This window comes from Stigmatopora nigra, chromosome 14, assembly GCF_051989575.1.
Source record: "Stigmatopora nigra isolate UIUO_SnigA chromosome 14, RoL_Snig_1.1, whole genome shotgun sequence".
Taxonomy (NCBI): Eukaryota; Metazoa; Chordata; class Actinopteri; order Syngnathiformes; family Syngnathidae; genus Stigmatopora; species Stigmatopora nigra.
Window position 1 is genome coordinate 10,901,554 of NC_135521.1, and position 16,745 is coordinate 10,918,298.

The 16,745-nt window shown below is 40.5% G+C and overlaps 3 protein-coding genes across 6 annotated transcripts in view; 2 read left to right on the forward strand and 1 right to left on the reverse strand.

The window, feature by feature from the left end:
• The first annotated feature begins 7,321 nt into the window (after positions 1–7,321).
• On the forward strand, positions 7,322–12,106 carry LOC144207101 (heterogeneous nuclear ribonucleoprotein U-like protein 2). Its single transcript, XM_077732344.1, has 12 exons — positions 7,322–7,620; positions 7,826–8,102; positions 8,195–8,271; positions 8,351–8,593; positions 8,684–8,796; positions 9,121–9,387; positions 9,551–9,673; positions 9,740–9,841; positions 9,948–10,116; positions 10,188–10,412; positions 10,567–10,598; positions 10,679–12,106. The coding sequence occupies exons 1-12, from the start codon at positions 7,449–7,451 to the stop codon at positions 10,733–10,735; spliced, it is 1,857 nt and encodes a 618-aa protein (XP_077588470.1). The 5' UTR covers positions 7,322–7,448; the 3' UTR covers positions 10,736–12,106.
• nudt22 (nudix (nucleoside diphosphate linked moiety X)-type motif 22) lies at positions 10,857–13,303 on the reverse strand. 2 transcript variants are annotated; one of them, XM_077732339.1, is made up of 7 exons: positions 13,200–13,303; positions 12,781–12,885; positions 12,250–12,691; positions 11,738–11,851; positions 11,529–11,626; positions 11,131–11,224; positions 10,857–11,068 (listed from the first exon to the last, which is right to left on the reverse strand). In XM_077732339.1, exons 2-7 carry the CDS (start codon positions 12,864–12,866, stop codon positions 10,961–10,963), a joined length of 942 nt encoding a protein of 313 aa, XP_077588465.1. In that variant the 5' UTR covers positions 12,867–12,885; positions 13,200–13,303; the 3' UTR covers positions 10,857–10,960. The 2 variants fall into 2 exon arrangements, with proteins under 2 accessions (XP_077588465.1, XP_077588466.1); XM_077732340.1 differs by having other exon boundaries at positions 12,781–12,882; positions 13,200–13,274.
• dnajc4 (DnaJ (Hsp40) homolog, subfamily C, member 4) overlaps positions 12,807–16,745 on the forward strand; it is a 42,506-nt gene continuing 38,567 nt past the window's right edge. Inside the window, exons 1-9 of one of the 3 annotated variants that reach the window (XR_013328561.1) lie at positions 12,807–12,890; positions 13,553–13,621; positions 13,884–13,948; positions 14,184–14,311; positions 14,748–14,838; positions 15,100–15,287; positions 15,391–15,561; positions 15,896–15,982; positions 16,218–16,328. Coding sequence is in view for 2 of the 3 variants with exons in the window: in XM_077732342.1 (XP_077588468.1) it covers positions 14,220–14,311; positions 14,748–14,838; positions 15,100–15,287; positions 15,391–15,561; positions 15,896–15,982; positions 16,218–16,314 (726 nt within the window). In the remaining variant the exon portion in view is untranslated. Of the gene's footprint in view, positions 12,891–13,552; positions 13,622–13,883; positions 13,949–14,183; positions 14,312–14,747; positions 14,839–15,099; positions 15,288–15,390; positions 15,562–15,895; positions 15,983–16,217; positions 16,718–16,745 lie in introns of those variants that run through there. The other 2 variants (XM_077732342.1, XM_077732341.1) reach the window with 2 other exon arrangements.

Consider the following 16,745-nt stretch of genomic DNA (forward strand, 5'->3'; position numbering starts at 1 on the left):
CACAGCCACCTTCCTGCTCCAGCTGCTATGCTCATTACACCAGTGAGGACAACAGTTGCACTTCACTAACACTACAATGACTCAGCAACATCAAGCATGAATAAGCCAAATTTTTCCCCTTCACTTTTGACAATTTGACATGCAAATATAAAGAATTCCACAACCTCAATGAAGTATTTGCTCATGCCAAGTTTGCATCACAGTGGATGACAATTGTGTGTATTCCAAGCCGAAGTGGTTGGGGGGAGATGGGCTGAGTTGATTGGGGGTCCGGGGAGGCTGCTTGTGTGGCAAGAGTGATCACACAGTTAATATTCAAAGGGCCCGAGTGTGTTGTAAAGAAGCCACTAAATGGAGGTTGACAAAGCGCATCGTGCAAATAAAGGCTGAGTAGGCCGTGTATGTAGTGCAAAGCGTAGTGAACAGCAGCTTTGCTGAGGTGGTCATGTATGAAGTCTTTAGTGAGTTATTAAAGCAGGTTAGCCTCCTTTTTCACCTCTTTAGTTTTTTTATACTATTGACACATGAAAGCTTCTCATTCAGAGGTTTGTAGGCCAAACCTTTTTAAAAAAATATGTTCAATATGGGGAGTCTGGTGGGCAAATGGTTTGTGCATCGGCCTCACTGTTCTAGGGTCGAGAGTTTAATCCCGGGTCCTCACTTTATGGAGTTTGCATGAGTTGACAATTCTAATAACTGAAAGGAAAAAAGACAATTCAAATTAAGTGTGAACCGTGTGTGTTTTCTGCTGAGAATCTTTGTTTTGTTTAATAAAACTGACCATATATTTTTTTCATGGACTTGCAGTGGATGAGCTAAGATAATGCTCACTTTAGAACAGCTATCAGCGGAGTGATTGCTGTCTGTGAAAGTTTCAAATCTTATTGATTTAATTTCATTTCCTCAATGCTTACTTCTCCCTTCTCTTTTATTCTCACCCCTCGTTTAAGCAACACTTGAAATGTATGTGCTTGATGTTGAGAAAATCTGCGCAAATTCCGTGCTGCATAGCACACTCATAGTTAGTTCATCCATCTAAAACCTAATTATTCCCCCACGCTTCTTGATGCCAAGCAGTGATGTCACTCACATAGAGACAGTGGGAATATTGGCTTCGTGCCTGAGGTCGGATTTGCTCGCAGAGTGGGGCCTTTTTGTTTTTATCTTTTAACAAGCACTTTATTGCTTATGTGTCCTGGAATTTCAATTTATTTAATTGAAAAAGCTGTTTAACGGAGAATGAACAATATATATTTATTTCATACTCAAAAAAATCTTGCGTTTCATCGAAATGAGGCCCCCAAAATAAATAAAAAACTAAATGTAGCATTCACTCTTCGGAGGATTAACCTAACCATTCTGCTATTGGACCCAACAGCTTGATAAGCACTATTTCTTAGGATTCAAGGTCAATTTGGGTAAAAGCATACAAATACAGAAGCCATAAGAATCAAGGACTGCCTCGGGCATGCCCCTTGCTGCTCCTCTCATTCGCTCATTTTCACATGTATTCACTGGCCTTCAAACCTATTCATTCATACCAAAATGTTGCATAACAATGCCGCTTGACCTCTTCTACAGCATAGGGGTTGTTGGTGAAACATGGCACCCTTGGGTGCACCTAACCTAAAACTCCAAAATATGATTTCAAGCCAATATGACCCACTTTACCCTTGTCATAGACAATGGTCACTACAGAGGATTTCTTTACAGAAAAAAAAAGACTGGTTACGACCCTGACTTGTTATTTTTTAAATTATCGGCAGCCAATGAGTTCAAGCCTGCACAGGTTAAGAAAGAAAATCATTTGTACTTGGCAGAGATAACTATGGAACACAAATGAAGTGAAGCTATCAAGAGACATCTGTCTGAACCCTCTTTCTGTCCTTCAATAAGATAATTTTCATGACATGTTCCTGTTGATAGTCTGAGATGTTGGTGTCAGCCTGCTCCTCTTGGCAAGATAGTGGTTCATATTTCAGTGACATGCCTGTTTTTTTTTCCGCAGCGCATAATAATAATAAGTAAATGTAGGTCAGATAGATGGGAGGACTACACAAGCCTTTTTTTCCCTCCTTTTATACCAGACAGGCCTCTTTCTTTTTTGTTTTCAGACCTTTACACACAGGGATCTGGCATGTTTGGCAGAAGGACCAAAGTGACAGAACCAAAGGATGAGTGACAATGGTATGGTTTGAACAGTTCCTTGAGTTATTTGGTCCAATCCAGAGGGACGCGCTGTTGCTAGGGTGTGCGGAAAGAAACAGACAGAACTCTCGCCTAGCTCTTTGAAACCAAGCAGGCCTCACACATTTATACCACTTTCCCTCTTTAGAAGCGCTGCGATCTCCTCCAATTAGCATTATTATCCACCATTACTTCCCATCACTCTCTCTGAGCCTTTATGAAGCACTCAACCCTGAGAGGATCTAAAGAACTCAACAAGGAAAGCCTCAATAGTCATGAGTGATGTTGACTATTTCAAAGCCGGAAGGGGTCTTGTGTGGATTATGTGCAACTGAAATTCATAACTTCAATTGGATGGCTATTGATTATGGAATGAGCCCTCCCGGTTCCTGCAGTTAGATGGCATAGGCTCCAGCACCCCCGTGAATCTTGTGAGGATAAGTGGTTAGAATTCATCGCATGTTCATCAAGGAAAAAAATTCCCTTCTTGATATTTTTTTCTTAACACCAAAAGTTGCCATATTTTCTTTTTTTTAATGGCTTTTATGAGGTTACAGATAAGGCAAGAAGTTTATTTGAACAATTCCTTAACTGGTAGATAGACAGTTTGCAGGACAGGTTTACATAAACAACCGTTATCGCTTTAATAACACCAAAGGAAAGAGTCAAAAAGTAGTGTTGATTTAGCATTTTTTTGCAGAATTAATGAGAGCTCTTGTGTTGTATCCTTTTCCATGAGGATTTATCTGGGAAAGAGCAAAAAGCATATCTGACAGTATTTGAGAGCAGGATAGAACATGAAGTACGGAACAGGGCAAACTCATGGAAAAACAAACCCATGTATTAATGTTTACTCCTGACATTTTCCTCTGGCAAAGTGTTGTGAAAACACTGGATAGGCTCTAAAGGAAACAGACTAAATGGATTATCTTACTCTGCCCTTAAAACCAAGCGGGGACAACCAGACGCAGGACTAGACAGATGCAGAGAGAAAGCAAAATAGAGAAAGTAAAAAGAAACCCCCTTGAAATACGGGTGTCGAATCCCTAAAGGCCAATGTCTTGTTTGAAGAGCCCCGAGGTTCATGTCAAAGGTTTCAGGTCAGGGTCAAAGGTTATCACCATTGCTTTCGGGTTAACTGAACTCTGAGTCGATGAGCACTTCTTCGGTCCAATGGATTAACCCAGTGAAGGCATTGAGGTATTCAAACCGGTGACCAGATGTGCATTGAAATCCCCAGATACAAGTGGGGCCCCATTTTTGTGCGCTGTGTTGAACTTCTGTTGAATTTTGGGTTGCTATTGGGTGTGCCTCACAGTGGCGCTGGGGCGTGCGAGAGGAAGTCGGAGAGGTGTTGAACCCTATCATCCTGTTGTCGCCAGTCACACCTACCTGTTGTCGCTGGTAGGGTGTAAAGAGTTAACTGGAATGTCTACATGCTGTCAGGGTTGCCCAGTCACATCATAACGCCATCCCAGTTCAATTTAACAAAAAAACTGTGCCGGATAAGACATTTGAGTTAAACAAGTCTATATTTTTATATCATGAATGATGCATTGTGGGAGTACTATTACTGTTTTAAGTATGGATTAAGGGATTTGTAGTTCTTCGAAAATATTACAGTTGTTGTGTGGGTTAGGGTTAGGGCGGTTTGTCTCATAAAACTTAATAAGTGATAATTAAGCAAATATTCATTAATCATTAAGGAGAAAGAATACATTTGTCAATACAAACCATCATTAAAGTACAACTTGACAGTATATTCTGGAACTGATTTAGAAGTGTAATCCAAAGTAGAAAATTATTCAAAACAGACCAGAATATGCAACAAAACCACAGATTTTGTCAAAGTTGCTCAAATTTTAGCTGCAAAAAAAAAAAATATTTATCTTACAGAAATAGCCCATTTGGGAGAGAAGCCACTAAATGTCAAAAGACCTTGTAGTGTAGGTGTATTTTTTGGTTGTTGTTTTTGTTCTCTGAAAGGAACAAATCAATCACACTGATTCATAATGTGAAATGGAAATGAGTCGTTTGTGACAACAGACCTTTGAGGCTTTGGCCCAGCACATGAACCTAGACCAGACACAACAGTCACCCCCAACACACACTCCTGTGAATGATAATGGCAAATCCCATGTTTGACGCCTCCCTCATTTGGGGGATGGACTTATGGCACATTCTCAATGGTCTTCCAACTGTGACCTGAGCAAGACATAGAGGAGGGGGGGGGGGCTGTGTTTAAAAGAGAGAGGCAATACATTCACTTCTCACTGGCATGATTCCCAAAAAAAAAAAAAAAAGTTTTGTAAGCAATGTCACGCCGGGTGAAATTGTTTACTCGCCTAACTTTCATTCAAAAGGCTGCATCCCCTCTTCGTGATTGTTTGTCTCTCAACTGGATGTACCTGGTGATTGTGTGATAATCCATTCAATGGGATTTTATCCAACCTTGAAGAGTGGGTTTATGCTCAAAACCACATTATCCAAGACTGTGACACGCTGAGACCAAAGACAAAGTTGTTACGTTTGTAGTGATTCACAGGGTTGGTGGTATTTAGTAACACTCACATTGAAGGTCTTTTTTGTTAAAATCACATTAATGAGGTGGCTTTAACAAAAAAATCTTGCATGAACCTCATTGGCCATTCCGAGACTAACATAACAAGACTTTTGAGGTCCTGACCAAAAGAAGAATAAGAGCCTCCTAAATGTTTCTCACCAAAAATAAGTAAATGTAAATTAATCTTCGAATTTTGTGCAATATTGTTTTGTTGGTGACTGCGGTCAATTATATGGACAAACCCTCATAATTCTTATCTGTGTTAAGCATTGCTGAGCAAAGGGAAGTTCCTGAATTTGGACACAGTTTTAAAACTGAATTGTTTTCACTTTTCATTCGTACAGTCAGCGACACAAAAAAACTCTGTAGTTCCTGTAATTGTTTTCCTGAGAGATAACCCCAGAAAGGAAGTAATTGTGTGAATCTGCAAGATTGTAGAAAAACAAAACAAAATCTCAAATGCGCAAAAAAAAAAAAAAGAAAATGCCCTTCCTGTGATGATTGAACAACTTTCCTAAAGCCATAGCAGAATAAATAACTTCTCTCTTCTTATTACTTCAATGACCAAGACACCAGGCAATTGTGCCTGCATGTGGTCCCACGCTGTCTCCTTACTCAGTGGAATTTTTGTTTGACTCAAGAGGACAGGCAAAAGCATAGTACACACTAAAACGTTTTAATCTCCCAAGATCAAAAGGATGTTACCCCATGCTGCACTGTTCAGTGGCTCCTTATAGGATCAGAGTAGACTGAGCAGGACAGATTGGAAGGACATTAAATGAAACTGGTGGTGACCCACTCACTCTTGCAAATTTGAGTAGAAAAACAAATCCAGAAAAATAAGGATATAAATGTCTAAAATTATGCAACTGCATGAATTATTGCTGTATTTTGTCTACCCCATTACATGAGCATCATAGTGATTAGCTTTTGTTTTATTGCACCCCTTTTGGCAAAGATAGGGAATGTAGTGGTCATCTGGCGACAGTTACACCTTTTCCTTCCAATTCTTTCCCGGTTCCTTTCACAATCCTTGAGGTCCTGCCCATTTCCGACTTGGCAGTCTATGTAAAGATAGCGAACAACTAGACACTTAATTTGCCCTGATATGTCCTGGGGTCAAATGTTAAGGTCACAGCTCTAATAATCTTTCGGAATTCTACAACAGTATTTAAACTAAGGAACTCCCCAAACAGATGCAGATATATGAGTTCCACTTTCTCTTGTATTTCTGTGAATGAATGAATTACATAAACAGGATACCTGGAAAGGGAAAGAACTGGGTGGGAAACGATATGATTTGAAGTGTTGAAACAACTGCATGAATAAATAACTTGACAAAAGGAATAAGTTCATTACGTTCCCAGAGGTACAAATGGACTTTGTTAAGTCACAACATTGTTATAAAACAGAAAAAGTCAAAAAAAAAAAAACTCTGGGTCACTTACCATGAAACGGAACTTCTCAAAAAAGGCCTAATCCTTTATTGTGACACAGTCCAACATTATGTAACTTAAGCCTCCATCAAAATGTTCTCACACAGTATGAAGACCGTATAAGTAATCACTTATGGCATGATCACTGTCAATCTGTTTAACGAATGGTCGCCATTAGTGCCAGTTAGGGATTTTAGGACGATACAGTGGCGTATATCGTACTGAAAGACCAATAAGAGACTGATTTCGACTCTCGGGTGGTGACCTTCTTTCCGGACAAAAAATGTCCCTCACCATGACTGACTCATAAGGTAGGGCCTATTACGCAACCTGTGGGAAGAGAGGGGCAAGTGGGGGGAGTCTGGTCAGTGACGGATGATCTATTTTTCTGGATAAAAGGTTTTACAAAGTTGTTGTTTTTTTTCTCTCTCGCACAACACTCGTTCTATTTGCTCAGGGCCGGACACGGTTCAATGGTTTTATGCTGTAACTGTCACTGATGAGGAAGGCCAACCATGATTGGCAGAAGGCGAGGCCTCACTCAAAGGGAAAGGTTTTTCTATACCATTGCAATAACCTCTGTTGCTCTGATACCCAATACTGTAAAAATATACTATTTATTTGGTTTTAATGTATGTTTTGTATGTTAAGTAAACTTTTTTTGCTATAGTCTCATGGAATACGAGTATAACTGACATTTGAGCAATTGAGGACCATCCTCAATAATCAAATTATATTATAAACATTAATCATAAAAGTCCATTCTATTGAGAGAATTTCAACACATTAAACATGAATATTCTCTTCCCTATGTTGTTTTTACACCTGTTTTCTTGAAGAGACATGTCCAACCTTTTGTTGTATGTAGGGGGACATCTTGTGGACATTATTTATAAGGCAGCTCTTTGTTGACACCAGGATTTTAAAGAAGTGTATTGGACTACTGGTCAAAACCAATTTATTTGACCTTTAGAGTGTCTATTTTTTCATGCAATCCATTTCCCTCCCACATCCTATGTCAATATAAATTGACGGCTTGATGTAGTTCCTTTTCTCGTCACACGATGCCAGCATACGTATAAACAGTGTTTGAATCTGCCAAAACGAGGAAGTAATAGCTGCCTTTGGCAGCCAATCGGCAGCCGGGGCTCTATATTGAACCTTTGTTTTGGTGTGTTGGTTGAAACCACACACAACTACAGTTTATTTTATGAAACTTAGTTCTAATCTTTCATTTCCTCATATTTTTGTATAGGTTTACAATGAAGCTAACAGAAATTAAGAAGTTAAAAGTGGCTGAGCTCCGGTCGAGGCTTGATGGAGCCGGTTTGGACAGTCGGGGGCTGAAAGGAGACCTTGTGGAGCGCTTGTGGTCATTTCTGGATGACGGCTGCCGGGAAGAGAGCACACGAAAACGAGCCACTAAGCGACAAGGTATGAATGATATAATAGCCAAACCACTGAGGCTTACTGATGAATTTTGGTATAAAGATCTGCTATTGCCTGGCCACCAATTCAGGGAATTCTTCTCTCACATTCCCAGGGGGTGTTTGATTTCACTGTTATAAACGATTAGTTTAAGATGTTCATAAAAGAGTAAACATGACTAACACTTATTCCCCAAATGATCACATTTCAGCAGATCCAATTCCACCCTCTTCCCCACTGGTGCCAACAAATAACACCCAGACCCTGGAAGTGGAGGTGACGCCCCCTTCCTCACTATCGCCATGCTCTCCCCTTGAGGAAGTTCCCAGTGAACCACCACTGAGTGAACCGACGGACCAGGGCCAAGATTTCCACGACTCGGCCACACAGACTGAGGCTGAAATAGTCCCTGATAAGAACCAGGCAGAGGTCGAGGAGGAGCGAGGTCGTGCCTTCTACGAGTTTAAAGAGGAAATTCGATATAAAAGGTAACATGACGTCTTTGATTTTGGGTTTGATTTGACAAAAAGGATTTTGAAAAGATATTTTTTCTGACGCCAAAAATGTTATTGTCCACCAGAGCTAAACCACCAAAAGTTCCGCCAAAGAAAGAAGAGACGGAAGCACATCATGAAGATGGAGTCAAACTGCATTCAAGTGAGTGCTAAGACGCATTTTTAAATCACCTGACTTATTTCTGACTTGACCTGCATTATTGTGTTGTATTTTCACTTAGATGACAGTCACCTCCACTTTGATGTGGGCTCAGACGGCGCTTGCGGCCAGCCACGATTTTGGGACAGATTTCCCCTGCTATGGTCCGGAGGCAGACTTTCTCACGGGGTCTCACAAGGCAGAGTGGGCTTCCAAGTGAGGCTAGAGAAGAGGTTGTCGATCTCCGAGCCGGACGCTTCCCAGACCGACCAGATTTACGGGATGAGGATTGGATGGTCGGCTGCCCAAACATCCCTGCTGCTAGGTAAACTTTCACCGTCAGCCATTTTTTAGTTACATTTTTACTTTTTTGGCATGTCGTGTGTTTTATATATTTTTTTCTTTGGACCATAAGGAGAAGAAGAATTTTCTTTCGCCTATGATAGACGTGCTAGAAAAGTGACGTGTGGGAGAGAAGAAGAGTATGGAGAACCATTTTGTGAAGGGGACATCATTGGTTGTTATGCTGTGAGTGAATGTCTTCTTGAAACTCCACAAAAACACAGTAAATCAATTTCTTTACAAAAAGTAACATCTCTCTATATGAGGTACACTGATAAGTCACTTTTTGTAATGATATAACGACCAAAAGGCAATTTGGCAACACTGACCTTTCATAAAGTTGTATCTGTTTTCCACGGGAGACCATATTCTTGCTCACTTCAAAAAGTCAAAAACTAACAATTGTTACCATGATAATTTTTTTTAATGAATAATCATTATTGTTTTTTCTGTATCGCCTGTAAACTTTGATTTCGTAAATATTTAAGTCTGACTACTGTCATCCCGCAGGCTTTCTCCACCGAAGGTGACGTTCTGCTCTCTTTCCACAAAAATGGACGCTCTCTTGGCTTGGCCTTTTCTCTAGAGGCATCTGAGCTCCGAGGCCGTGCTCTGTTCCCTCACGTGCTGTGTAAGAGTTGTGTGGTCCGCTTCCTTTTGGACCCCACGGATCTTCCCTGGTATCCCATTCCTCCGGGTTTCACCCAAGTGGCGGCACTCCCCGGCGAGCTTAGATGTCGCAATACATCCGCACCGAGCTCCCTGGCGCAGTGTGAGGTGAGTTTCTGGTGCTGGATCACAGCAAAACTTCTACCCATCTCCTGAAGGTATATCATTACTTAATAGCTGAGCTTAGATAAATCGTGAGACAGAACACCCCCCTGCAATTTCACCTCAAATGACATTTTCTAGTTGTATATGTTACTATTTGTGTCCCTAGATGATATTAATGGTGGGCCTTCCCGCTTCCGGAAAGAGCCACTGGGCCAGAGCTCACATGCGGGAGCATCCAGAGAAAAATTACAAGCTGCTGGGCACAGAAGTGCTCCTCACGTGCATGATGGTCAGTCTCAAAGCATCCCATAGCACATCCACTGGTCGTGACATCAACATGACTTAACCCTTTCAGGGCGGGGGCACGAAGGAGCAGCGGCTCCAGCAAGCTGCTCAGTGTCTGACTGAGCTCATCAAAATAGCCACTCACACGCCAGGCAACTACATCCTGGACCAGGTAACTCTGGGAAATGACTACAGTCAATATGTAATACCACAATGTACTGAATTTTGTATTATTTTAGTCGGATAACAACCATTTTTTATTTTTTATTTTTCCCCAGTGCAACACACACTTCTCTGCACAACAATACAAGCTGCAACTGTTCTCCGGCTTTGGGAGACGCACGGGCGTGGTGATTTTCCCTTCATCCGACGAGTGGAAAAGACGACTGTCGGAGCAACGGAAAAACGGCGAGATTGTTCCTGAGACCGCTCTTCTCAAACTCCAAGGTGGCGACCAATTCACCATTTTTTTTTTGCCTAAGTCACTTCTAGTAAATATGATTGCTCCTGCCTTCCAGTCAGCTGCAGTCTCCCTGAGCAGCTAGATGACGTTTTGGACGAGGTGCGTTACGTGGAGCTGGCGCAGGAAGCGGCTCAGGCACTGCTGCAGGCGTATAAAGACGAAGCTCGCCGGCTGCTGCCACCTCTTGCCAAACCGGAGAAATCCAAGAAATATAAACCGAAGAAGAGACCGTATCCACATTGGCATCCACATCATCCACACTTAGGAAGCCAATTCAATGGTAGATATTATTAGCCTATTAATCATCACTTTACATATTGCACCAATAACCTTTTTTTGACTACTGTCTGTGTGGTATTGTACCAATACCATATATTTATATATATTTTTTTAAATTTTGCGAGTAAGTTACGACATTTTCTCCTTCCTTTTAGCCTGGAATAACATGCAGGGTTGGAGCCAGCATGTGAGTACAAAATAATTTCCCCACAACCAGATTTATGGCGAATCCCATTAGAACTGATTAAATGTTATTTTATCTTTCAGTGGAATGTACCTTATAACCAGCAACCCATGTACTACTGCGGCTGCTATGGGAGCTAACGACGAAGACAATGATGTGAAGAGTAAGGTTTCTGTTAAACAAGAAAAAATATGCTTGGCAATCATGGCTTCTAAAGATCCATCTGATCTGTGGGGAAACGCCGAGGGAAAAAAACTGCCATTTTGAAAGAACATTTTTATTTTAAATATTTCAAAGAGTAGTTTCGATTGTTTACAGTACAGTTTGGAATCATAGTGTGAGTGCCCCTTGGAAATCGGACTCTGTTAAAGTAAGACTTGAGGCTTCACAGTCTGGAAAAGCAGCACAGCTCCCTTGGCTGAGGGACACAGCTCCGACCAAAGTGAGCTGCTTACATTCAGGTGGGACAATTCCTGTTGGGAATTTTTAACATTTTTTAATATGCACTATTTTAAATGAAGTGGGAATTTCTTACCTTGCAACTGAGAAACACAATGTCCGTCGACTCGCTGGCCTCCGCTCCTCCTTTCCAGTACAACTCTCGGACTTGGTCGGATGAAAGTGAACAACTCAAGACACAATGACAAAATTGACACTTAGAAAATAGAAGACAGAATGCAAAATAATTGCTGTTACATGAACCTTCATTTGTATTCATACTGTATAATATGTAGCGTGTCTTCAATCACTTCTGACACGTAAAAACTCAGGCACTATTTTAAAAATAATTAATAGCAGAAAAAACATATTTTTTATACCCATCCCATCCCTTTGAAATAGGAGGGATGGCAGCCAATGAATTTGAAATAGATTTGGTTTCTGCTCGTGTTAAAACCATTTAAATTCACAGATAGTATTATTATATTATTATACCTGATGTAAAACTCAGCACTTGGTCTTCCGGCACTTGTGTGATTCAATGCAATGCCCATGAGTATTGGCTCCCCAAGGGAACAAAGAGGAATGTTGACCTAAGGATAAAAGAGGAGTAGTAAGAAGAAAAGGAAGTGGAAAAACAGACTTAGCTAATGTTACAGCCTTGCCGAAAATTTGCTGAAATGAATGTTGGAAAAAAGACCCACCTCGTCTCTAATCTCAGCGCAAATTGATGAGAAAAGCTCGGCGACAATGGCCTCCGGGGTCTTCTGCAGCAAGTTTAAGTCAATTTTTGTTTCACCCAGACGCTCGCACACCACCTGATGACGACCGTAATGATTTTTTTTTAAGGTCACACAAATAGCTTTCCAATGGAATAATACATAGTGCGTTCATGTTATATTGTTTTTCAAACTTTTTTTAAAGAATATATCAAGTGTACTTTGGGAAATGAGATGCCAATGTACTTTTTTATCTATTTAGTCAGTTTCAGGCTGTGTTCACCATGAGATTTTTTGTGTTTAAATGTGTTTACAATGTTTTAATTTTTTTTTTATTAAATGTGTTTGAAGCAAGTGGAATCGTGCTATGGAGAAACTTACTAAGTTCGAGACCCCTGTCCTATATGACTGTAATAAGTGCATTTTAAAAATTACAATACAGAGAGCAGTTTCATAACAATAGATTCCGGGGACCTAATGCAATTGCTTGCCCTCACCTTGGGTTCCGGGTGCCCACCGGGAATGTCCAGCTTCCCCCCTGCCTCGGCCACCTCCCGACTCCTCCTGATGAACACCACCTGTCCGTCACCCGTACACAGGACGGCGCCGACTCCTAAAGGCTGGGCCAACAGTGCTTGACTATTGCCCAACTCGGCTTCCCCACGTTTGCGCAGTTCGTCCGCCCGAGATGACCAATTGGTACCCAGGTAGTCCTTGTAAGAAGTGATGCCAACCCTTAGGGTGAGCAAGGGACTAGTCTCCCTTTCATCTGTGCTTTGACTATGCATGGAGTTTGTGCTTTCAGGAGCGGGCGTTGCAGCGTGAAACGAATGCAGTCGGAATTTGGCACCGTTGAAAAGCCACGGCTCCTTGGAAATCCGCGCCGTCCAAACTTCCTCGATGTGATGTTGGAGATCTACATCCATCTGACAGTTATACCTGTGAGGTAACATTTTTTTTACAAATACAATTGAATGTCCCAAGTCATATACACACAATCTCAATAAAGTAGTAATATGTGACTTTACTTTTCAGAGATTTCAACCTGCACTTGGGACTGGCGAAGGCCCCGCCAGGCAGCACAGTGGTGCAGCAAAGAAACCTCTGGGTCCATCACCCAGTTCTTCTGTCTGCTAAGGTATAGTTATTGCATTTCACTTTATTGAGAAAAATAATAATAATGAAAGCCTTTGATTGTTATGATGAAGGATGCAAAATAAATAATCAGTGCCAGCCTAGGTAAAAGGAAAAAGTTCACTCTCTTTAGACAGATACATAATATTATTAAATATTAAAGTATACTTCATTTCCTACCTAAACTGTGCCAAAGGCTGATCTACTGGATTTTTTTGGTCTGCCATATACAATAATTAAAAATCGGGGCAGGGGTGATTGAAATATTAAAGTTTTTGAAACAAATTATAGAAAAAAATTATAATAAACTCACCAAATGTCAACTGTGTGTAAAGTTCCAATAGATATTAGTGCGTTATTCGTTGTGTTGTTGTCAAATGTTACGACAGTTGTAACCTGTTTACGGTGAGTGTCAAAGGTACTTTGTGAGGTTATTGGCTGAGGGAAATACACGTGACTCAATGGTGAACATATGTAAATAAAACAAGGTCAGGAATGTTATAAATGAAGATGAATAGATATATACAGATTTTCCCTTAAACAAGGTTAATTTTGTGGTTTTGAGTGTTATTTGCAATGCGTTACATGTATATGAATGATCGTCAGTACGTTTAAATTTTCTTTTATTTTGAAATTAACACGTGCCCTGTGCTGGTTTTACAACAGCGAGCTTGACTGTGTTGTGCAACTCCATCCAAAAGTACATTGTGTTATGAACTTCATTCAGTCAATCTGGTAAGTCAGTTTTCTGATCCACTTTATTAAAAGGTTAATGCATTTTTTTCTCGTTTCCCACAATTACTTACTTATAACACTACGTGGCATGACAGATTTGAATGTTTTTTTATCATGTTATGATCGTGAAGCTAATGCTTGCTAGCAGTGTTGATTAGGTGCAAAAATATCGTACTAATAAGGCGATAATCAAACTTTCAAATCTGTTTGCAATCATGTCCTTGTGGGTGAAATAGGCTACATTAAATGTTTCTTATTTCAGAAAAGGGGCACTTCGATAGTTGGCGATCTCATCCTTTTTGTGCCCTTCTCATGTAACCAAACAAGGTGTGTTGGGCATGTGAACAGATCATGCATATCTGATTCAATATTATGACAACAAAAGCATTTAACATTTATTAAGACCCTGTGCATCCCCACCTAAAACCCACATGAATATGTTCTTCACTATTTGGTTATCTAGTATATGTCATGCTAGATCCACATCTTCAATTCAGTTTTTTCATCCATGAGTCCTGATAATCCCATGCTAATTGTGTACTCATGTTTTCCCCCTGTAAAGGAACGCCGGGTGGTGCCACCACGGCCATCTTCGGCCATGCAACTGGAAGCACAGCTACGCCTCTGCCATAGTTGCCTTTGGTGCTACAAAAGTGGATTGCGCCTCTTGTCGATGAGCAAAGCACAAAAGTAATATATAATTATTCCTATGTCCCACCACATGAGTCAACACACTCTTTGTTTTGCTCACATGCAACTATGTAGCTAACGTGGACAGCCACCAAGATAAAAGGTCATGCGGGCTCGCTTAGTGCACACATCACAATGCACACAATACTTGCATTCTAAACAGATTCTTTTGTGTTTGGCACCTGACACTGAACTATAGTCAAATGTAACAAGCATCCATTCACGCTCACTCTCCTTTTGATGGAAAATTGAGTCCTAAATGAAGAAAAGACATACTATATTTCCCAAAAACATAAAGCACATTTACACAAGAACACCGTGCAAACTTTGAAAAAAAAGTTTCAAAGCCAAGCCTTATCTAGTTCAGTGAATTTCTGTATTTCTGTCCATCACTTGTTTCTCTAAAGTACTATCCTCTCTGTTCCTTTCATATCAGAAGTGGTGTCAACTACTACGACCTGCTGGGAATCAAATCAGACGCCTCCTTAGATGAAATAAAAAATGCATTTTTTAACAAATCTAAAAAGGTAATCACTGTTTAGAAAAACAATCACTTGCAAATACACAACCTTTTTATCCCTTAAAATTCATCTCCAACCTCATAAAATGACATCCTCAAAAATGTTTTGCATATCGACTGATGTGTTGAAATTATACCACAAGATGGCAGTGTTTCACCACTTTGGACTAATTTCGGGTGCATGTATAAAACCCAAATACTGTACATACTGTATATGTCCTACCCACATTTGTAGTGTGTACTGTACTGACCCATTTTTCATGCGCAGCTGCACCCAGACAGCGACCCCTCCAACCCGATGCTTCACAGCCAGTTTGTGGAATTGAACGAGGCCTACCACGTCCTGAGCAAGAAGGCCAGTAGGAAGGAGTACGATTTCAAAATCAAACATCCCTATAGGACAGGAGGTGGCCAAGCCTTCAGGTCGGCATCCGGTCACACCAGCTATGGAACCAGGTGATGCCCTCTAATCGAATGTAATTATTTTTCTGGGAACTACATACTAATATATCATATCATTTCAAGCAACAATTTTCTCCCTTGTCTGACTGCTTCACAGTGGGTCAACGGCACATGACAACATGCGTTACTGGGAACAAATGTATCAATCCCACACACAGGAAATGTCAGAAGAGGAGAAGGAGCGGCGGCGCAAGAGAAACTTCCGCCTAGTGGGCTACTGCTTCCTTACAATGGCGGTCAGCATAGGGGCACACTTTGTCTTCTTCAGGTAACACTTAAGTCACACAGTTTCAATCACGGACTAATAAACGAATAGATAATCAGCAAATGCTGTACTTTTTATAGTCAGGCACCAACGCTTAATTGCTTTGCACTAACTCCTACATTTAAGCTATCAGAAATTGGGAGATGCATGTAAAGGATAAAGAGCAGCAAAGTAGTCTCTCTTAGTGAAAATGAAGAAAACTGAATCATGTGTTGCTCTCTACTAATATATATTCACTGTTTGACCCATTGCCAATTAACTACTATTTGAGCTAAAGAACCTCAAACTTTAAATGTTCTATCTACATGTTGACGGTAACTTTTTTTCATTATTGCAGGAAGCTAGAAGAGGTCCATAACAACTTCATGGACGAGAAGGATCGCGTCATTACGGAAATCTACAACGAATCCAAAGAGAAGGCCAGGTGGGTGACCAATCCAGTTTATACTTGGCTTGCGGTCATTATGTTGTGACTTGGGTGTTGTGTTTTTTATTATGGATATGTCAGGTTGTCTTTTTTTTAGGTGGAGAATTTCTGCTTCTTCCCTAAAAGCACAATTTTTCTTCCTTTTTTTCAACAGGCTAATGCTTGCTAAATATTTTATTTCACTTGAACAAAATATTCGAATTAATTTTTGTGTCATTGTGGCTGTTTCCAGGGTTAATGGATTCAAGAAACAGACGGAAATCCTACGGCAGAAACACGCTGAGTTTTTGGACAAATACAAACTGCGCAGCAACGGTGGCGATAAGTAAGAGACGTAACTCAGGTGGGAATTAGTTTCAGACTTTTACTCAAGCTTGTTCTTTACTTAAAAGGCGTTTATCCTCCTAACGAGGAATCACACAGAGACTTGAATCGCCATTTTCCGTAATATTGATCACAAATGACACTAATTGATGCCACTGTGGTTCAAAAAATGAATAAATGATTGGTGTTACCCTTATAATAGCAAATGTTAGTAATATATTGATACTATTTCTTACCTGTAACAACCTCTGTTTAAAGTTTGAAAATTATGGGATGGCAGGAGCTCAAATGTTCACAAAACTCATTGTGATGTGATGCCGTACTGAATATCATAGGTTCAAATATTCTTTACTGACCTCAAGTGGCTTCAAACGTAATAATAAAACGTGTTTGAATTGTGGATGTAAATTAGTTGTAACTCTCCTGAACCTTTTCT